Source organism: Oncorhynchus kisutch, linkage group LG8 (genome assembly GCF_002021735.2).
Source record: "Oncorhynchus kisutch isolate 150728-3 linkage group LG8, Okis_V2, whole genome shotgun sequence".
Lineage (NCBI taxonomy): Eukaryota > Metazoa > Chordata > Actinopteri > Salmoniformes > Salmonidae > Oncorhynchus > Oncorhynchus kisutch.
Window position 1 is genome coordinate 57,397,862 of NC_034181.2, and position 22,502 is coordinate 57,420,363.

Below are 22,502 nucleotides of genomic sequence, written 5' to 3' on the forward strand. Positions count from 1 at the left end.
CATAAATCAATGGCTGTCAAGAAAATCAGTGATCATGTGTACGTTTACTGATTTCAGTGGACTGACTGACATGTTTCCGCGGAGTAATGAACGGACAGCAAAAACCATACGTGTTGGTGTTTAAAAGTTATCCACTGTAATGCATTTTGAACTTGCTCGGAGCTCATTGGGAACTTTCTCAGAACGCTTACTTCTCAGCTCTCTGTTAGACCACATGGTGACAAGCAGTGACAACTAATTCTGGGACCCACACTTGAACTAGTCATAAAACAATACATACTGTTTAAGTTAATCTGTATACTCCACACACACGCGCCTTTTAATGGTAACAAAAAGTTTGATACATTCTTTCAACACATCTTTTGTTTCTGAAACAAACAACAGTACTGAATCAATCTAATATTTTTAAGAGCTAGAATTCACACACACAAAAAACCAAAATGAGTCAATTAAATAGTTACCAGTTCATGCAAAATGATTCACATAGTAAATATTTCATAAATAACGCTTCTCATATTGTATAATATCAATTGTTTGAAATAGATAACTCAAGTGCCAGTTCCAAGCCTTAATTCCCAATGGGTAGGACAAGGCAGAGCATGTCCCCCTACCAGTTTGTCCATATTGGTAAAGTCCACCTTTATCTATTGAACAGCATTTACGTAAAACAACCATAACTCAAAACACACCAAGAGGACAGAGGAGCAATTTCTCTTACAGCTGCCTCTAACCTGGGGCTCTATTAATGATTATGACCCTCACTTACTGAGACCTTCCATTATCGCAAAAGAATTGGAGCGTCACCCTGCTTGGAACAACACATCGTACAGTAGTGTAGGAACGGACTGTGAGGAGGAGGGCTGTTCTGTGGCACAGGAGAAAATGAGCAGCACACAAAGACATGGACATAAACCCATTACAGAAGTGTCTCGTTGACATACAGAATATGCTGTATGTGTACGCCCTCTCCTTCATTTCTCGAAAGTGGAACTGTTTTAACCCAACATGAGCTCAATCCTCTACTCAGTGTATACTTGGCATCTTTAAAGCTGATATACAGCTGAGAGAGCGCCCGAGTGCCATTCCCTCAATCACTGGGCTGTCAGGGCACGGGGAAAGTACGGCGTAAACTCCTCCATTTACAGTTGAGCAATTGAGATTTGGCAGCCGCTCACTACTCCAATTCCGCCCACATTTGTGAGGGTTGGGTTAAAGGATCTACGGCAACTAGGACAAGGTGGATCCAGTTGAAATAGCCAAGCTAAATATGGATCAACATAGGTTACCACCAGGATTCAGACGACATGTTACAGAGCACTGGCGTCGTCTTCCAATGGTGTGGCTAAACCCCTGGGAAGAAGACATAGCACCTTGCATAGAGACACTAGCAGCCTCAACAACAACAATCCACTGGATGGACAGAAAATGTTGTGTGTGTGTGTGTGTGTGTGTGTGGAGGGGGACTGTTAAACGCTTTTCACTACACCCATTTGAGGTCACGTCGTACATCTTCAAACAAAATTCAATCAGATCAATAATTCGCTACAGAGTTACATACATTACGCTGTTCGGTCAAGGAAATGCCTGGATAGCTTTGTGAGCAATATCTTTCACTTCATAAAAATGGTACAGATGACTACTATGTTTAAAAATATAGAGCTGTGCAGAGGGCACATAGTAGTCATAATGACTGATTCAAACGTTGATATCTGCTTCTGGCATTCAATTAAAGTGCGGTTGAAAACAATTGACCAGTAGAGGGAGATGTGATGTTTCACACCCCTGGTTCTATGTTCATCAGCAGTAGTAAAAAACTCAGACCAGGATATTCAAAGTTGAGAATAAACGCTACTCAGACATTCACTCTGGCATATAATAGAGGACATGTGGTCTATGCCACCTGGAGGTTATTGGCAGTCACGTTAGTCAAAGGATGCTAGCACCTTCCTGCCTTTCAGGGGTTGAGGGGGTCGGAAGTTGTTCTCCATGCATTTCCTGCTCTCTTCCTCCTCTCCGCTGAAGAGCAGCATCCTGAACTTTCCCATCTGTGGAGAGAAGTTTGGAGACAGAAAGAAACACCTTAGACACTGGCTGCAGTGTCTGAGGGAGGAAAAACATAATAATAGCTTCTTACGTAAGAAGGGCTTTTCCCTGCTGAGTATCCCCAAAGAATTTCACAATTAAAAAAGGCCTAAATGTTTCCATCCATCATGTTAATCAGCTCCCAGGGATCAAAGGATTGTGCCCCTGGAGTCCTACACTAAGGGCGAGGGAGCAGGCCCGTGCTCCCAGGCCCAGTCAGCCAGGCCAGGCCAGGAACAGAGGTATGCAGACCGCATGCCGATGGACCAAAGCTGACTTTAATTACTTTTCCCAGTGCCATTGCAAAAAAAGCTGAGAACACAAAGCAGGGTCAGCCCAGGAGGGGACCTGGAAGGCATGCAGTCACCTCCCTGGTAAACAGCCTGTTATAATGGCAGTGGCGTAAAGTATTAAGTAGTACTTTAAAGTATTTTTTACTTAAGTTGTTTTTTGGGGGTATCTGTACTTTAGTATTTATATATTTTTTTACATTTTCTTTGACACCCAAAAGCACACACTTATCAACAGAACGTCCCTGGTCATCCCATACTGCCTCTGATCTGGCGGACTCACTAAACATGCATGCTTCGCTTGCAAATGATGTCAATGTTGCAGTGTGCCCCTGGCTTTCCGTACATTTAAAAAACGATGCCATCTGGTTTGCTTAATAAGGAATTTGAAATGATTTATACTTAAGTATATTTTAGCAATTAGATTTACTTTTGATACTTGAATATATTTAAAACCAAATACTTTTAGACTTCCACTCAAGTAGTATTTTACTGGGTGACTTTTACTTGAATCATTTTCTATTAAGGTATCTTTACTTTTACTCAAGTATAAAGGTTGGGTACTTTTCCCACCAATGTATAATTAGAACTACTAAGTGTATTGTAAATATTTAAAAATGAATGAAATGGTATATTAGCCAACTACGCCATTGAGTCTATTATCTACTCTAATCTTTTTTTCAAGCTATATGAGCACCTGCAAAGGGAGAATCTAGCCTACAGTAATTCAGAGAACATGCACTGCACAGCTACATAGTAAAGAATCTGGGTGTGTGCGTGACTGTCACGAGCTCCGGGGTAATGACCACTGTTTGAATGGAGCTTAACCTGTGACTTGTGACACCTGGATCCACAAAGAGTTCTTTCAAATCAAGGGTTCCCACTAGGATTACAGCAGGCCACTGCTGCAGCCCTCTTTTGAGTCCCCTCACACACAGACGGACTGCATGGCATCCAAACCACACATGCAGTAATCCACTCAAAGCCATGGCTGAGCCTACTGCCCTGGCATCCTCCAATCAAAACCCTCCGTCTGGAGAAAGCCCAGCCACAGTAACATCAAAGATGGCTCAAGGACAGCCCCAGCTCAGTCACTGGTGGTCATAAAGCCTTCACATTGATGTTTCAAATCATTAACCATGAGGTGAGGGGAGAAATGAATTGGTATATTGTAAAAATAGATAGGGTTCGTTTACACAGGGCAGCCCAATTCTGATTTTTTTTTATCACTAATTGATATTTTGTGCTATCAGATCTTTTTCAGAGCTGATCTGAAAATATCTGATGTGATTGGTCAAAAGACCAATTAGTGGGAAAAAAATATCACAATTGGGCTGTCACAACACAGCCATAGTGTTGCAAGTGGGCCATCAAAGTGAACCTTGACATACTTTTACTTGTCAATTTCAGTGTTTCAGACTAATGACACTCCCACATAAATCAGTGTAAAAACCTCAGTGCCTTTTTCTTTCTTGAACTTTTGGAGGAAGGGCAGAGGAAGGGCAGAGCACCCACCGTCAAGGCAGACGGCGGTCATTCAAATGGTTCATAATTTACATCACGACAAAAGCAGTGGTTCACTGTGGTTTCCCTAAGCGGAGACCCCACATTTCCATAAGCAGAGACATCTCCATATTGGTAGTACCGATTCACCCCTATCAGATGGCGAGGGCTCCCACCTGTTTCTCTGAAACTACGATTGGCTCCTTCAGAACGATCCAGGTGACACTCTCGTGAAGAGGCGGCGTGGTCAGTGAACCCGGGTAGGTCCAGAAGTGGAGGCTGTTCGGTAGGAGGCACTTGGGATTGAAACCTCTGAAATCTGCAACGCTTCCCTGGGTGCAAATAGAACAAAGAATAGGATGAGAAAAATGGATTATGCCACACTTAAGATTTGTCTTTTATCAAATGCCCTGTTGAATCATCCGAGTCACTCGTTAGGTGAATCATTCTTTTGCATTATGTCAGACTTACCTTAAACTTCACCTTGTATAAAGCATCTGTTATCTTGTGTAAACCTCTGTGTTCACCTCCGATCTGTAAACAAAACACCTCCCCTTTTTTAGCTCAACATTCAAACATTTGCCCAAACAGATTGTCATATCTGAGAAAATATGATGCTTTCCATAAACCTTCTAAATATATTACAGTATATTAAAAATGTTTTTATTTTATTTTTACCATCACGCACTGTATGCGTACTCTGAGTGTACAGGAACACCTTCCTAATATTGAGTTGCACCCCCTTTTGCCTCCTGGCACCCACTGCCTTACCTCATTCAAAGACACTTAAAATATTTTGTCTCGCCCTTTCACCATCAATCGCACACATACACAATTCACGTCTCAATTTTCTCAAGGGCTTAAAAACCTATTTAACCTGTCTCCTCCCCTTCATCTACACTGATTTAAGTGGATTTAACAAGTGACAATGTCTTTCACCTGGTCAGTCTCATGGAAAGAGCAGGCGTTCCTAATGTTTTGAACGGTCTGTGTGTACGTCAATGTTGTTATCAATAAGATATTTCATAAACGCATACATTTTATACTTTGCATTATGTCAATACATTGTCTATAAAAGTGTGCCACATATGTTCCACATGGTACTGGTATGACTGAACAATTTTCAACACAAACACAGGTAAAATGTTTTCGTCCACTCTGTTCAGACCAAAATCATAACCTGTTTTTACATTGTTCCTTCAGTGATTGCTGATCTTCAGTCTAATCCCCTAACTTGGTGAAGCAGAAAGAGATTCAATTCCAAAGCAATTTACTGGCTGGCAGATAAACAGCTGCTGGCTGATGCGGGGGAGGTGGTAAGCGGGGTACCCCGGGGGAGATCCTCTCACCTCTAAAAAGATGCCAAGGACAGCCAGGCCATCGGGGGCTGCCGCTGCCTCCCCAAATGTCTTGTACTTGTCTGCGTTCCAGTGCACCAGATGAAGCTGCAGGAGGAAACAGGGAGGAGGGGCAGCAGGGTTAGAGACAAGCCTGTGCCAAGCACCCACATTCAAGGGAAACACAGCTTTGTCTCAGGTACTAAACAAACCAGTTGCCTAGTACAGAGGTCAACCGAACCAGAGAAGGGAAAACTACTTCTTGGCAAATATAGATGCAGATGTACAGTGCAGTTGGAAATTATTCAGACCTCGACTTTTTCCACATTTTGTTATGTTACAGCCCTATTCTAAAAATCTATTAAATTATTCCCCCCCCCTCATCAATCTACATACAATACCCCATAACGATAAAGCACATTTTTGCAAATTAAAAACAGAAATAAAAACTCACTGTCAACCGCATTTATTTTCAGCAAACTTAACATGTGTAAATATTTGTATGAACATAAGATTCTACAACTGAGACATAAACTGAACAAGTTCCACAGACATGTGACAAACAGAAATTGAATAATGTGTCCCTGAACAAAGGGGGGGGGGGTCCAAATTAAAAGTAACAGTCAGTGTCTGGTGTGGCCACCAGCTGCATTAAGTACTGCAGTGCATCTCCTCCTCATGGACTGCACCAGATTTGCCAGTTCTTGCTGTGAGATGTTTACCCCACTCTTCCACCAACGCATCTGCAAGTTCCCGGACATTTCTGGAGGGGAATGGCCCTAGCCCACACCCTCTGATCCAACAGGTCACAAACGTGCTCAATGGGATTGAGATCCGGGCTCTTCACTGGCCATGGCAGAACACTGACATTCCTGTCTTGCATGAAATCACGCACAGAACGAGCAGTATGGATGGTGGCATTGTCATGCTGGAGGGTCATGTCAGGATGAGCCTCCAGGAAGGGTACCACATGAGGAGGATGTCTTCCCTGTAATGCACAGCGTTGAGATTGCTTGCAATAACAACAAGCGCAGTCCGATGATGCTATGACACACCGCCGCAGACCATGACGGACCCTCCACCTCCAAATTGATCCCGCTCCAGAGTACAGGCCTCTGTGTAACGCTCATTCCGTCGACGATAAACACGAATCCAATCATCACCCCTGGTGAGACAAAACCGTGACTGGTCAGTGAAGAGCACTTTTTGCCAGTCCTGTCTGGTCCAGCGATGGTGGGTTTGTGCCCAAAGGCGACGTTGTTGCCAGTGATGTCTGGAGAGGACCTGCCTTACAACAGGCCTACAAGACCTCAGTCCAGCCTCTCTCAGCCTATTGCGGACAGTCTGAGCACTAATGGAGGGACTGTGCATTCCTAGTGTAACTCGGGCAGTTGTTGTTGCCATCCTGTGCCTGACCCGCAGGTGTGATCATCTTTCTTTTGGTATTTTTCAGAGTCAGTAGAAAGGCCTCTTTAGTGTCCTATGTTTTCATAACTGTGACCTTAATTGCCTACCATCTGTAAGCTGTTAGTGTCTTAACGACCGTTCCACAAGTGCATGTTCATGAATTGTTTATGGTTCAAAGAACAAGCATGGGAAACAGTGTTAAAACCCTTCACAATGAAGATCTGTGAAGTTATTTGCATTTGGAGTTTACCTTATTTACATTCAGTACCAGTCAAAAGCTTTGACACCTACTCATGCAAGGGTTTTTCTTTATTTATACTACACTGCTCAAAAAAATAAAGTAAAGAATAAAGAATGAATGAAATATTCTTATTAAATACTTTTTTCTTTACATAGTTGAATGTGCTGACAACAAAATCACACAAAAATGATCAATGGAAATCAAATTTATCAACGCATGGCGGTCTGGATTTGGAGTCCCACTCAAAATTAAAGTGGAAAACCACATTACAGGCTGATCCAACTTTGATGTAATGTACTTAAAACAAGTCAAAATGAGGCTCAGTAGTGTGTGTGGCCTCCACGTGCCTGTATAACCTCCCTACAATGCCTGGGCATGCTCCTGATGAGGTGGCGGACGGTCTGTGGTGCAACGTGGCGTTGGTGGATGGAGCGAGACATGATGTCCCAGATGTGCTCAATTGGATTCAGGTCTGGGGAACGTGCGGGCCAGTCCATAGCATCAATGCCTTCTTCTTGCAGGAACTGCTGACACACTCCAGCCACATGAGGTCTAGCATTGTCTTGCATTAGGAGGAACCCAGGGCCAACCGCACCAGCATATGGTCTCACAAGGGGTCTGAGGATCTCATCTCGGTACCTAATTGCAGTCAGGCTACCTCTGGCGAGCACATGGAGGGCTGTGCGGCCCCCCAAAGAAATGCCACCCCACACCATGACTGACCCAACGCCAAACCGGTCATGCTGGAGGATGTTGCAGGCAGTAGCACGTTCTCCACGGCGTCTCCAGACTCTGTTACGTCTGTCACATGTGCTCAGTGTGAACCTGCTTTCATCTGTGAAGAGCACAGGGCGCCAGTGGCGAATTTGCCAATCTTGGTGTTCTCTGGCAAATGCCAAACGTCCTGCACGGGGTTGGGCTGTAAGCACAACCCCCACCTGTTGACGTCAGGCCCTCATACCACCCTCATGGAGTCTGTTTCTGACCGTTTGAGCAGACACATGCACATTTGTGGCCTGCTGGAGGTCATTATGCAGGGCTCTGGCAGTGCTCCTCTTGCACAAAGGCGGAGGTAGCGGTCCTGCTGCTGGGTTGTTGCCCTCCTACAGCCTCCTCCACGTCTCCTGATGTACTGGCCTGTGTCCTGGTAGCGCCTCCATGCTCTGGACACTACGCTGACAGACACATCAAACCTTCTTGCCACAGCTCGCATTGATGTGCCATCCTGGATGAGCTGCATTACCTGAGCCACTTGTGTGGGTTGTAGACTCCGTCTCATGCTACCACTAGAGTGAAAGCACCGCCAGCATTCAAAAGTGACCAAAACATCAGCCAGGAAGCATAGGAACTGAGAAGTGGTCTGTGGTCACCACCTGCAGGACCACTCCTTTATTGGGGATGTCTTGCTAATTGCCTATAATTTCCACCTGTTGTCTATTCCATTTGCACAACAGCATGTGAAATTTATTGTCAATCAGTGTTGCTTCCTAAGTGGACAGTTTGATTTCACAGAAGTGTGATTGACTTGGAGTTACATTGTGTTGTTTAAGTGTTCCCTTTATTTTTTTGAACAGTGTAGAATAATAGTGAAGACATCAAAACTATGAAATAACACATGGAATCATGTAGTAACCAAACGTGTTAAATCAAAATATATTTTATATTTGAGATTGCCATCCTTGATGACAGCTTTGCATTCTCTCAACCACCTTCACCTGGAATGATTTTCCAACAGTCTTGAAGGAGTTCCCACATATGCTGAGCACTTGTTGGCTGCTTTTCCTTCACTCTGCAGTCCAACTCATCCCAAACCATCTCAAATGAGTTGAGGTCGGTAATTGTGAAGGCCAGGTCATCTGGCCTGGGGCAGCAGGGTAGCCTAGTGGTTAGAGCGTTGGACTAGTAACCGAAAGGTTGCAAGTTCGAATCCCCGAGCTGACAAGGTACAAATCTGTCGTTCTGCCCCTGAACAGGCAGTAAACCCACTGTTCCTAGGCCGTCATTGAAAATAAGAATTTGTTCTTAACAGACTTGCCTAGGTGAAAAAAAATAAAAAATCTGCTGCATCACTCCATCATTCTCCTTCTTGGTCAAATAGCCCTTACACAGCCTGGAGGTGTGTTGGGTCATTGTTCTGTTGAAAAACAAATGATAGTGGGACTAAGTGCAAACCAGATGGGATGGCGTATTGCTGCAGAATGCTGTGGTAGCCATGCTGGTTAAGTGTGCCTTGAATTCTAAATAAATCACTGACAGTGTCACCAGCAAAGCACCTCCACACCTCCATGCTTCACGGTGGGAACCACAAATGCAGAGATAATCCGTTCACCTACTCTAAGTCTCACTGGCTACTTTGAAGAATCAAAAATATATTTTGATTTGTTTAACACCTTTTTGGTTACTACATGTTTCCATATGTGTTATTTCATAGTTATGTTTTACTATTATTCTACAATGTAGAAAATAGTAAAAAATAAAGAAAAACCCTTGAATGAGTAGGTGTGTCCAAACTTTTGACTGGTACTGTAAGCATTCAGACCCTTTGCTAGGAGACTTGAGGTGCTCCCTGTTTCCATTGATCATCCTTGAGATGTTTCTACAACTTCATTTGAGTACACTGGTGGTAAATTCAATTGATTGGAGATTACTTAGAAAGGCACACACCTGTCTATATAAGGTCCCACAGTTGACAGTGTATATCAGAGCAAAAACCAAATCATGAGGTTGAAGGAATTGTCCGTAGAGCTCCGAGACAGGATTGTGTCGGAGGCACAGATCTGGGGAAGGGTACAAAAAAAAAATGTCTGCAGCATTGAAGGTCCCCAGGTTCCCACAATTCTGAAATGGAAGAAGTTTGGAAACACCAAGACTCTTCCTAGAGCTGGCCACCCGGCCTAACTGAGCAATCGGGGGAGAAGGGCCATGGTCAGGGAGGTAACCAAGAACTTGATGGTTACTCTAACAGATCCTCCAGAGTTCCTCTGTGGAGATGTGAGAACCTTCCAGAAGGACAACCATCTCTGCAGCCAGATGGAAGCCACTCCTCAGTAAAAGGCACATGACAGCCCGCTTGAAGTCACCTGAAGGACTCTTACGCCATGCCAAGCGTCACGTCTGGAGGAAACCTGGCACCAATCCCTACGGTGAAGCATCATGCCGTGGGGATGTTTTTCAGCAGCAGGGACTGGGAGGCTAGTAAGAATCGAGGGAAAGATGAATGGGGCAAAGTACAAAAGGATCCTTGATGAAAACCTGCTCCAGAGCACTCAGGACCTCAGACTGGGGCGAAGGTTAACTTTCCAACAGGACAACGACCCTAAACACACAGCCAAGACAACGCAGGAGTGGCTTCAGGACAAGTCTCTGAATGTCCTTGAGTGGCCCAACCAGAGCTGGACTTGAACCCGATCAAGCATCTCTGGGGAGACCTGAAAATAGCTGTGCAGCAACACTCCTCATCCAACCTGACAGCGCTTGAGAGGATCTGCAGAGAAGAATGGGAGAAACTCAGCATATACAGGTGTGCCAAGCTCGAGGCTGTAATCGCTGCCAAAGGTGTTTCAACAAAGTACTGAGTAACGGGTCTGAATATTTACCTAATTTGATATTTCCTTTTTTTCATGTCAAGACATGTTTTTGCTATGGGAAATTATGTGTAGATTGATGAGGGTAAAAACATTATTATTCTTTTTTTTACATCTATTTTAGAATATGGCTGCAACGTAACAAAATGTGGAGAAAGTCAAGGGGTCTGAATACTTTCCGAATGCACTGCATGTCGGGGAAGATGTGGTTACCTAGTCTCCGTCTGGGTGATTAGGAGGGGGAAAACGCTCACCTCTGAAGCGTAGGTCTTCCCTTGGACGGTGTGCTCGGAGCCTTGGCTGCCCTTCCCGCCCCAGTGGAAGTGGAACTGTTTCAGCCGGTAGGCGTTGTCAAGGGGGCCTGCCCTGATTACTGTCAGGGCAGAGGACGAGAGTCAGCCAGCCAGCCACTGCCATGCCTCTATGCACCTATGCCTGGCACAACACACTAGACAGGCAGGCAGGAAACACCACATATCAGGCCTGGAAGAGCAACTCAACCTGGCTACACCTGCCACTGCTCACTAAATCACTCTCGCTAAGCGGATACAGATCAATGACACTCTGACAGACACAAAAGACACCTTCCCCCGCAACCACACGGTTTACTACTCCTCCTAATTTGGCTAAACCGGTAATTTATTACAACAGCTATGTCCTCATGAAGGCCTTACTTTCCCTGACATAAAACAAATGAGAGTGTATTGTGAGCATGCGTCCTGATATGCCTAGGATTTGTCCTGTAACTAATAACTGTGTCTAATTGGGGTGGTGCTGGGGATAAGGGCCCCAGGATAGACATTGTCTGGGCTGGGCTCAGTTAGTGACAGTGTAGGACAGGGCAGTAAGTGACTAATTCTGTCTGATACCAATGGAGCCAAGCCATGCAAAGCACACACAGGTGCACACAGTGTACCCATATACACACAGTGTACCCATATACACACAGTGTACCCATATACACACAGCGAGATCTTTGTGATGGCAGATGAAGAGAATGCAGGAGATCGGAACGTCACAAAACTAGGTTTCCTTCCATCTAATTGGTGACAGATTTTTTTTATGCTAATATTCTGAAATCATTTTCAAACCAGAGATGGGTTTCCATCAAACAAATGTATTGTGTGCATGATGACATGGTGCACATTAAAATAACTTTTAGAGTGAAATTCACATGTACCTAATAAAATAAAAACAAGTTAAATGGGTTTCCATCGCATTTTCAACTCTACTGATGGTTGTCACAAAAACTGTTGCATTATATAGTAAATGTGCCCACTCTGGTCTTGTCACGTGTGCTCTAGCCAACAGCTGGCAGACACAGTTCTGGCAGTCTACCTACATGAGATTATTATGGATAAGAGCAAGATTATTTTTATTTGTCCAAGGGCAGCCAAACGTCAACCATCATGTCACCAAAATAAGACCCTCGATATTTATTGGAAAGGAGCATCCAGCGTAGTGTTGCAAAGGCAAGTAATATTACCATTAAACTACCAGAACGTGTATCTTGCAACGATTTGATGTAATCTATCTCAAGACATTTTAGGTACTTCTGATTTTTTTTGAGGTATCTAATTATCTCTGGCTTTCTGTGTGGCCTTTTCATATATTTTACATGTGATATAATTAAGATGTTCAAATTAAACGTACAATTACAGAGCAATAAAACATCCTAAATATAAACCATCAACTTTGTGAATACCATTGGTGTTAAATAGGAGGGTTTCAGCAGGAAATATCCTTTATAAAAAAAATTTTTAAATCACTCATTTATTTTGCTATGTCAGTGTGTATTTCTTGTCAATGTAATTCTTGTCAAACTGGTGGCAGTTGTAAAAGAAAGTCAATTGTTGCACTTGCAGAGTACATAAAAAATAATGGCATTGCATGATTAGATTTTTTTTTTCTTCTCTTGAACCATATGTATATCTACTAGAAATGCATGGACAATATGGAGGCATATAATAGTAATTAAAAATATCCAAAAATACAATAGATTGGCCTATATTTTCTGTTATTTACAAAAATGGTATTCTTGCCTTTTGTGCTGTTTTCTGTGCCCAATAATGTTTGTACAATGTTTTGTGCTGCTACCATGTTGTGCTACTGCCATGTTGTGTTGCCATGTGTTGCCACCAAGCTGCGTTGTCATGTGTTGCTGCCATGTTGTTGTCTTAGGTCTCTCTTTTTATGTAGTGTTCGCCCTTTCCCTATATTTTTGTTTTTAATTCCAGCCCCCGTCGGAGGCCTTTTGGTAGGTAGTCATTGTAAATAAGAATTTGTTCTTAAGTGACTTGCTTAGTTAAACAAAGGTTAAATAAAAAATTTATAAAATACTGAAGATTCCGGTAACTTCGGTAAACTTTGGTAGCTTTGCAACCCTAATCAAGCGCATCACTGTGCACTTCACCACCCTGTGAAGATCATCGTAACTTATTTCATCAGTAGCCTAACAAACTGCATGCTTTCCAGAGTCATTGTGGGAGGACCACACGTGACTCCACGTTTGCTTCGATTGGATGGTTATTAGATCAATATTTGCACAAAGACGTTTCTGCCATTTCTCGCATAATACATTTTACTTCCAAAAAATGATCACACCATGTCGAACGGACAAATTGTCTGTTGACATTTATCAAATTGATCCTGCATTTCAGTTTCCATTAGCCCGGTCGTGGCTTTATTAATGCGTCTAATAATTCATCCGCATGAAACGGTTGGGTGGATAAGAATGGCACCTGGGTAATGTGTGCTTTAGAGCATGTTCCTACGTTTCCTGAGTTACTGATACACTAGGCATGTACAAAAAAGGTACACACACCATAAATCACACAACCACAAAAGGGAAACAGGACAAATGGGCATGCATAGGTGATGGAACTTCCAACCAGCCCGATGGTGAAAGTATAGGGAAGTCTATCGATCATAAGACCATGTCATGCAGAGTGGAACTTCTTTGTTTGGTTTCTGTGAATTTGTTTTCATAGTGATCTACACCTTAGCCAAACAAGCCACACTTTGTTAAAACTGAGAAAAATCAGTCGTGGCTTGTATTTTCCTTTTGTGGAGGGCCTTTTTTAAATGTATTTGTCACATGCTTTGTAAACAACTGGTGTAGACTAACAGCAAAATGCTTACTTACAGGCCTTTCCTAACAATGTAGAGAGAGGAAAAACATGAAAAAGAATAAGGAAAAAAAATACACAATGAGTTTACAATAACTTGGCTATATACACAGGGTACCAGTACCAAGTCGATGTGCAGGGGTACGAGATAAGAGTTAGAACACCTTTTTGTTGTAGGCGTTCAGTTACCACTTTTCAAAATACAAGCCCCAACTTACTTGGTTTTCATTCTATCCAGACCCTTGGTTCCAATGACCTTTTGATGCCACAGAAGCAAAGCAGCTCTCCTCATGTTTTATTTGTCAATGACTTTGTTTACTTGGACTGTCAGTTTAAAAACAGATATGACGCAACTATAAAGATTACCTGATGTGGTCAGATGTCTGGTCTGGCAGAAAGACACTCCTACAGTTAAATACTGGCTTCACTATATCCACAAAAACACATCTCACTGAATCATACACTCCAGTAGGAGGGGCCTTAATGATATACACATTTAAGTGGTCTATCCATCAACCACATTTTGATGGCGGTTGTGATGAAGTCTGCAGATCCAAAACATATTTTCAATGGATAATATTGAACATTTGAAGTTTCCTGGCAATAAAACTAAAATGCTGTGTCATTTAGGGCATTAGGCTTCCACAATCTACTACACTGCTCAGAATGGACGATGGTGGAGAATCTGCTGTCAGTGAACTTTGAAGCATAAACAACAGTGACTAAGACCATGCAAAGTGTAAGCTAGACATTGTAATAAACGATTCATCTGCATACTGCACGTAGGTAGAATTGCATCCACTAAATAAGTGTCACATGTGCATGCAAGGGTGGTGGTTGTAGCATGATAGTACTACTACACAGTACCCGTAACATAATGGTGTCCCCTTACCAATACAGTGGTTGTGTTGGCTAATGTCATAGTCATGAGTGATGGAGGTGTCCAGAAACAACCACCCACCCGTCACAATGAGATACATCAGTGATAAAAAAAAAATGCCTGGGCTGGCTGACTTTCACACTCAGTCAAAGTTGAAGGGTTGATGATCGAATCTGAAACAATACTAGATCTCAATATTGCTTGTATTCAGTGGTGTAAAGTACTTTAAAGTACTACTTATGTAGTTTGTACTTTACTATTTATATTTTTGACTACTTTTACTTCATTACATTCCTTAAGAAAATATAGTACTTTTTACTCCGTACATTTTAGTTGACACCCAAAAGTACTGGTTACATTTTGAATGCTTAGCAGGACAGGAACATGATCCAAGTTACACACTTATCAACAGTACATCCCTGGTCAGCCCTACTGCCTCTGATCTGGCAGACTCACTAAACACACATGCTTCATTTGTAAGTTATGTTTGAGTGTTGTAGTTTGGCTTAATATAAGAATTTGAAATGATTCATACTTTTACTTTTGATACTTAAGTATATTTTAAACCAAATACTTTTAGCCTTTTACTCAAGTAGACCTTTACTAGGTGACCTTTACTTGAGTCATTTTCTATTATAAAAAGGTATCTTTACTTTTACTCAAGTATGACAATTGGGTACTTTTTCCACCACTTCTTGTATTTCTCTTTGCATTCTATATGATCTATAGCGATATCTTCCGTTACCTGTTTTGTCATCGGTGTCATCAAACTCCACTGTCACAGAGTGGCCGTTGTTGCAGATGTTGATTGAGTTGCAGTGGTCGTAGGAGACGAATATGGGAGGCAGGCTGGCATCGTATACAGTGTCCTCGGGAACTATGTCTATGGGAGACTGGCGATTGCCATGGGCGATGGGATAGTTTTTGTGCCATGCATCTGGACCTTAGAAACAAAGATGGTCAGAGCTGGACATGACAACATGTAATGTAAGAAAGGAGATCCAGTCATTCACCATTTTACAAAAACTTTTTTTATTTTTTAAATCAGCCAATCTGTCACCTGTCGCTTCATAATAATAATGTCAGAGGCGACATAGTTCAAAACATGAATGTGATTATAGCCTATTGCCATCAGAAAAGTATTTAATCAAATATGCATTCAGTCTTGCAGAGAAAAATGCTCGAATGCATGTCACTTGCAGCGCACGAGCCTCCCCAAACAAGGTCAACGCTGAGATGCGGTGTGTTCTACAGTAGCGTGCATAGTGATGCTCTCCCAGGTTGGTAGGTTTACTTACCGTCCTCCTCTCCGTATCCCCAGTGACGCCCTGTCATTTCGATGATTCCGCTTAGATTCACCTTATCGATATGCTGACTAACTCGGCCTCACAGTCCAGACTGCACGAACTGATGGGATAAATGGCGTGACGAAGAACAAGTGCTGGCGTGTGAGCAATGTTAATTAATGAAGTCTGGGAGTTGAGGTTGGGAAGGATGATCAGGTGGCGACGAATGGAAATCGTAATGATCCTTCCTTGCCACGCCCTCTTTTAAATTCCACTTCTTGATTTATGTTACTGTACTTCAAAACATCCAAAGAAAGACCCCCTTATTTATGATAATTAGACCTAGTACAGTAGCCAATTAAGATACACTTTCCTCTGGACTAACGAAGTAACATGTTTCACATGTTTTAATGATAATGCATGGCACATATTTCAATGGGTAAAGTGTTGTTTTGTATGTCCAGTTTAAACGCATACCTAATATGTAAGCAATAAGGCGCGAGGGGGTGTGGTATATGACCAATATACCTGGCTGTTTTTTTTACGCACGACACAATGCGGAATGCACAGCCCTTAGCCGTGGTATATTGGCAATATACCTCAAACTCCTGAGGTTCTTTATCGCTATTTTAAACTGGTAACCAACGTAATTAGAGCATTGAAATAAATGTATCGTCATACCCGTGGTATGTCTGATATACCACAACTGTCAGCTAATCAACATTCAGGGCTCGAACCACCCAGTTTATAATAATGATTATATAACCAAGATTTTAAAAAGTTGCATCTAAAAGAAAACATATTATTATAACGTGTCATTCAAAATGTATTAACAAAGTCAAGGTATAATTGTTTTTCCCAAACCAGCCAAAAAACTATGGCACCGTGCAGCACCCATATTATAAAAGTGTTGTAAATCTAATTCCTTGATTAGTTTGAATGGGTGGTGACAACTGTGGCAGAAATAATTAATAACATTTTGCGCAGGTTTGAATCGATTGAATACTCTCTATTACTCCATCTGGTGGTCAACTGTAGTTAAATCGAAAGTGCACCTTTGAATTTACAACTGCGTTCACCCACGTGTCTCTCTATCGAATCAGCGAATAGAGCTATCAAATTAACTGGTGGGATTCTCTCCAAGCGGACCATGGCAGCGACTAAATCTGCTAAAGAGCAGAAATACGATAGACAATTGAGGTATGTAAGGATAGAAATAATGTGAAAATTGTACAATTATTTGTTAAACGTATATCGTTGCACGAGTTAGATATATACCCGCTGACAAACTGCAGCTAGCTAATGTAGCAAGCCCAGTAACGTTAACTCTTTATGCTTGATAGTCTATTCTCTTGGGCTAACGTTAACTCGGCCAGCTACCGAACTATCATGCTTTACAATTATAATAGCTAGCAACTGTAGCTAGTCTTCACTGATATACTAGCTAGCTAGCTGTACTATTACAGTCAGCTAGTAGCTATCTGCTAGTTAGCTTCTAGCCTCGTCATTTACTATCAACAACACCAGCCAGCCAGTTTCCTTGTTCTCATCTATTTACCATACCAGATGAGATAACAGCTAAATAACAAGGCATTGGAGATTGACAACATGGTCGTTGACATGATGGCCTGTTATCCATTTCAGATTGTGGGGAGACCATGGCCAAGAAGAACTTGAAAATGCACACGTATGCCTGATCAATTCCACTGCATCCGGGACTGAAATACTCAAGAACCTTGTGCTTCCAGGTAAATATTTCAATATTTGATTCTAGAAAATACCGATGACCAGGAGTGGAAAACACTGCTCTAAGGGAATGCGCCATCCATGATAGGCTAGCCTACCTAAGCTAGTTGCTCTCTTCATCAGGCATTGGAGCATTCACTATTGTCGATGGACACAAAGTCTCCGGGGAAGACGTCGGGAATAAGTAAGAAAGTGATAGGCTTAGTGTTATCACCTCATTGATGCGCTTTTGATCTTAAAATGTTTTCTGCAATATACTGTCTTTACCTTCAATTAACGTTTCTTTTCTACTCAGCTTTTTTCTTAACAACAACAGCATAGGAAGGGTAAGCGATTATAACCTAATGATATTCTACTCTATCAATATCTCAGCTCTACCTGCATGCATAATGTCGTCATAAGTCATCTGAGATGATGTGGTTTTCCAGAATCGAGCCCAGGCTGCCACAGAGCTGCTACAGGAGCTGAACACTGATGTATCTGGCAACTTTGTGGAGGAGGTTTGTTTTCAATTATGAGCAGTTCAGCAGTTCTCCATGAAGAGGGCTTTCGCTGGCACAGATTTTGTCTTATTGTCAGAAAAACAAAAGCCTAGATTTGACTTCAGGATCCTCAGGGTATTGAGTTAGATCTGTGTTAATTCCAATCCAGGTGTGACTTTACTGTAACGCTGCACCAGTTCAGTAGCTGTTGATGTCTCACTGTCCACAAAGTGCACGTTGATTGTATTGATTGCTGAGTTTTCTATAACAAGCAGGGCACTTATAGCAGATACAAGTCTTGTTTGTTTGTCTTATTGTGATCTGGTCTTTCATTTTCCATTATAGAGCCCAGACAAGCTCTTGGACAACGACCCAGAGTTCTTCCACAGGTTTACCCTGGTGATTGGTGTCCAGCTGCCAGAAAGGTGTGATTCATCCTCATATTCCTACACATTTATCTCTAAACATACATTTCAATATAAAGATTTTTATTTGATATTTATGATAGTCTTACAAAGTAACATCAAGTATGAAAACATTCTCTTGTCATGTAAATTATTTTTTAAATTTTATTTTCACAGCACTTGTTTGAGACTGGGGTCGGTGTTGTGGAATGCAAACGTACCTTTCCTGGTGTGTAGAACGTATGGCCTCGTCGGTTACATGAGGCTAGTAGTGAAGGAACACACAGGTATAGTACACCTTGTGAGTCATGCGTGTATTGCTGAATCTGTAGTAATGGTGACAAGCACTGTGTTCTCTTGCAGTTAATCTCAAACACTCAAACAAGTTGTTTGCAATCACTCCCTCTAGTGATTGAGTCTCATCCAGACAATGCCTTGGAAGACCTGAGGCTTGACCAACCTTTTGCAGAACTCAAGAGCCACATCCAGTCCTACGACTTGGAGGGAATGGGGAAGAAGGTGTGTTTGGGCTGTCGTCCATGTTTGTTGGCCGTTTTCTTTAGGCCACTGTTGCAATTTGGTCTTCCCTGGTTCATGTATTTTCTTATGCTCTTGTGTTCTGCAGGATCACGGTCATACACCATGGATCATCATTGTTGCCAAATACCTAGAAAAGTGGTTCAGTGAGGTAATACTTCTGTGACCAACAATCAAAGGCACATTCTACAGCACCCTATGATGTACAAGAGCGCTGACAAAGAATACATCATTTTCTTTCTAGCACAATTTTCAGTTACCGAAGAACTACAAAGAGAAGGAGGCCTTTAAACAGCTTATTCGGCAAGGTATTTCACTTGACATAGATTTTTCTTGACTTAATTTGTAATTTACATTTTCACCTCATTTTAGTTGTCTACAGACACTATCTTATCCAGATTATGCCTCTGTAAATGGTTTGTGTTCTCATGATACTTGGTTTCTTTAGGAATCCTGAAGAATGAGAAGGGAACTCCCGAGGTTGAGGAGAACTTTGAGGAGGCCATCAAGAATGTCAATACAGCCCTTAACCCAACCAAGGTGGCTCTTCTCATACCCCCCCCCCCCCACACACACACACACACTCCTTTCAAGCCGTATTATGTTAATCCGTGCTGCTGGTTGCATGAGACCACTGGAAGTTGCTACTCTGTCAACTTTTCTAACTCCTCTCACATCTCTGTAGATTTCGAGCGGTGTTGACGACCTCTTCAATGGAGAGCAATGCAATGACATTACATCACAGGTTACTCAAAACATGACACGTCTACTCAGGCCATGATTGAAGCATCCTGTGAAGGATTTATTTGTATGTTTAATACGTGGCTGACTGTTGTTCTGTCTTTCTCTGCTATATGCAGACTCCAGCCTTCTGGGTGATGACGCGAGCAGTGAGGGAGTTTGTGCAGAACGACGGCGGCGGAAACCTACCTGTACGTGGCTCCATTCCAGACATGATTGCCGACTCCGAGAAGTTCATCAACCTCCAGAATGTGTAGGGAGTGATGATTATATTATTCATGTATTTAGCAAGTAGCCAGCCACCGATTTTTCATTTAAAAAAGTCAATGATTTGCTTTGGGTTAATAGCAAGCACAGGTCAATGCTTTTGAGTTGGGGCATATCGTGGAGAGGACAGTCATTGCATAATAAACAAATGTCCATAGCTAAATGGTAAAATTGTATGTGCCTAACCATATGATGCTGCGATTCCCACTGTTTACGATTGACTGGGGTTTAACCTTATTTCCATGAGGTATTCTTTTTGCTGGCATAATCATCATAGTTCTGACCTAGGCATTAATGCAGGTATATGTTTTCAGTTATAGAGAGAAGGCAATGCAAGATGCTTCTGTCGTGTCTAAGCATGTAGAGTCTCTCCTGCAGTCTGTTGGAAAGGTATGTGGACCTTATTCTGCAGTCTCTGGGATATTTAATCTCATGCAATGTCAAAAACGCATAGTGTAACTCCTGCAGTAGTACTTATGTAGCAGTAGTGCTGCATTAGTATCAACATTTTATTACCTTTTTGATAGATAAGGTTTGATTTCTGATATTATCTAGCTAAATGGGGGTTGATTTCTTCGTCTTTTTTTCTCTTGCCAAAGCCCTCAGAGAGCATATCTGAGCAGGACATCAAACTATTCTGTGAGTATTCTGACGAGCACACAAACAATCATGTATAACGTGAAGAGGACGTATAATATGGCAGGAATGTAAATTGAATACTCTTAATTGAACAATAACTCAAAGCGTCATGTTTGCCATACAATAGTGTGGCTGTATTTTGATGAACCCATGATGAAAGTGAACACTGCAGTAGATTGAGCCCTCGTGCCTGTGCTGTGTGGTTCGGTCTGCAGGCAAGAACGCTGCCTTCCTGAGGGTGGTGCGCTGCAGGTCTCTGGCTGAAGAATACAGCGTGGAGACGGTCAATAAAGATGCGATCAGTAAGTCCAACACCGTGCAGACTCCCTCCTTGATTTGGCCTTTTTGTTTCGCTTTTGCGTCCCTTTAATAATAATGTGTGTTGGTAGTGTGTACTAAGATGCTGCTTTCTCTCTCCTCAGCCTGCTCCATGGACGGTGCAGATGGGGAGATGGTGTTGTACCTTATGTTGCGCTCTGTGGACCGTTTCTATCAGCAGCACTCCCGCTACCCAGGTACGGCTCGGCTGGCGTAGCTCTGCCCCCTCAACACAACTGTATTGTCACACCACAGCAGAACGAAACGGTGTTCTGCCATGTTAACCTGCCCATCTCCAGACAGGTGATATGTTTTTTTTCCTCTTTTTTTGTTGAAGGTGTCTACAATTACCAAGTAGAAGAAGACATTAGCAAGTTGAAGCTGTGTGTGAACAGCCTTCTGCAGGAGTACGGCCTCAACGTCAGTGTGAAGGATGACTACATCCACGAGTTGTACGTTTTGTGCGTAGTGTCCAGTCAGCTGTTCTGTGCAGAGACGATGGTCGTTTTAACAATTCATGAGACATACAGCCCACTGCAAAACCTCACTACAGTTTTTTTTGTGTTTCATAGTTGTAATTTTGCCGCAGTATTTCCATGAACCGTAAAATGGCTATTAAGAGGTTATCAATCAAGGAGAGGAACATGATTTAATAATCTACATGTCATTTCACTTTGCTCTTCGACAGCTGTCGCTACGGTGCTGCTGAGCCACACACAGTGGCATCTTTTTTGGGAGGTGAGTTCTACAGGACTTGGATCCTATTATGGTCTAGGATCCTCATGCTATTCTGTTATGGGTAAACATTTTTGTTTTCTTGGGAGTTGGTGCAAATGTACCGTCTTCAATATGCTTTCAATGCGTTTCCTTAGGATCTGCTGCACAAGAGGCCATCAAACTCATCACTCGTCAGTTTGTTCCCTTCAACAACACGTTCGTCTACAACGCCATGTCCCAGACAACTGCCACGTTTCAGCTGTAGAAAGCGATTTTCCTCCTCAATGACACACACTTAACCCCTCTGTAAAAAAAATGAATGGAATGTTGCAGTGTAGTAGCAGCGATAACTGAACGTTTGGGAAGATGGAGCACTTTGTTCGTACTGTACGTTTCCACATATTATTATGTTGTGATAAACTGAACGACTGTTTCCGATTTACTTTTCAATGTTCGTGTCCTGGCTGTTTTTACTGTTTGCTCACATGTTGTTGCGCTTATTAGGACATCAAACATTTATTTGTATTTTTTTATCTGCCAAATTCAAACCATTCAAGAAATGTCCCGGGGTTTGAATTATTTCCTCTAAAGATATCCTGCACTAAACAGACAATGAAGTTTTGAGGTAAATACATGTGGTGTATATTAGATCCCCCCCCCCCCCCCCAAGGAACTCTTATTGTGCTCCAACGTCTTGTGTCCTGATGGGCAACAGTCTGGATATGGTCATTTATATTGCCAGCAGTAGGGGTCACATGGGCCTGTCCAAATCAAAATGAGCTGACTATCATGTGAGCTTCATGATAAACGAGCAAAATTGCCACCCTAATTTGACCATGATTGGGCACAATTCCCAAGACATTGGCCCTCATGGCCTGATGGTGATATAAACTGTGAAAGAAAATCGGTACCT

General features: G+C 42.4%; 2 protein-coding genes across 4 annotated transcripts; one reads left to right on the forward strand and one right to left on the reverse strand.

The window, feature by feature from the left end:
- Nucleotides 1-64: 64 nt before the first annotated feature.
- On the reverse strand, nt 65-15,993 carry LOC109895025 (carbonic anhydrase 7). Of its 2 annotated transcripts, none has more exons than XM_031830728.1 (7): nt 15,751-15,993; nt 15,198-15,389; nt 10,699-10,817; nt 5,225-5,320; nt 4,347-4,409; nt 4,052-4,207; nt 65-2,045 (listed from the first exon to the last, which is right to left on the reverse strand). In XM_031830728.1, exons 1-7 carry the CDS (start codon nt 15,785-15,787, stop codon nt 1,923-1,925), a joined length of 786 nt encoding a protein of 261 aa, XP_031686588.1. In that variant the 5' UTR covers nt 15,788-15,993; the 3' UTR covers nt 65-1,922. The 2 variants fall into 2 exon arrangements, with proteins under 2 accessions (XP_031686588.1, XP_020344268.1); XM_020488679.2 differs by having other exon boundaries at nt 68-2,045; nt 15,198-15,395.
- Nucleotides 15,994-16,670: 677 nt separating this feature from the next.
- On the forward strand, nt 16,671-22,122 carry LOC109895510 (NEDD8-activating enzyme E1 regulatory subunit-like). Of its 2 annotated transcripts, none has more exons than XM_020489230.2 (20): nt 16,671-16,938; nt 17,383-17,486; nt 17,608-17,668; nt 17,780-17,810; nt 17,913-17,984; nt 18,312-18,391; nt 18,548-18,657; nt 18,780-18,889; nt 18,996-19,058; nt 19,152-19,215; nt 19,356-19,447; nt 19,593-19,652; nt 19,768-19,901; nt 20,230-20,305; nt 20,515-20,554; nt 20,770-20,856; nt 20,977-21,069; nt 21,210-21,324; nt 21,561-21,610; nt 21,745-22,122. In XM_020489230.2, the coding sequence occupies exons 1-20, from the start codon at nt 16,889-16,891 to the stop codon at nt 21,852-21,854; spliced, it is 1,602 nt and encodes a 533-aa protein (XP_020344819.1). In that variant the 5' UTR covers nt 16,671-16,888; the 3' UTR covers nt 21,855-22,122. The 2 variants fall into 2 exon arrangements, with proteins under 2 accessions (XP_020344819.1, XP_020344818.1); XM_020489229.2 differs by having other exon boundaries at nt 16,809-16,938; nt 21,210-21,333.
- The last annotated feature ends 380 nt before the right edge of the window (nt 22,123-22,502 follow it).

Excerpts from the sequence above, each read along its gene's own strand:
- LOC109895025 (XM_020488679.2), bottom strand. The coding sequence starts at position 15,787 with ATGACAGGGCGTCACTGGGGATACGGAGAGGAGGACG. Across the intron at positions 15,396-15,750 it reads GGGATACGGAGAGGAGGACG|GTCCAGATGCATGGCACAAA; the intron begins GTAAGTAAACCT and ends TTTGTTTCTAAG. Across the intron at positions 4,410-5,224 it reads TCCTTGGCATCTTTTTAGAG|ATCGGAGGTGAACACAGAGG; the intron begins GTGAGAGGATCT and ends TTTTGTTTACAG.
- LOC109895510 (XM_020489229.2), top strand. The coding sequence starts at position 16,889 with ATGGCAGCGACTAAATCTGCTAAAGAGCAGAAATACGATAGACAATTG. Across the intron at positions 16,939-17,382 it reads AAATACGATAGACAATTGAG|ATTGTGGGGAGACCATGGCC; the intron begins GTATGTAAGGAT and ends TATCCATTTCAG. Across the intron at positions 20,555-20,769 it reads GCAGGACATCAAACTATTCT|GCAAGAACGCTGCCTTCCTG; the intron begins GTGAGTATTCTG and ends TTCGGTCTGCAG.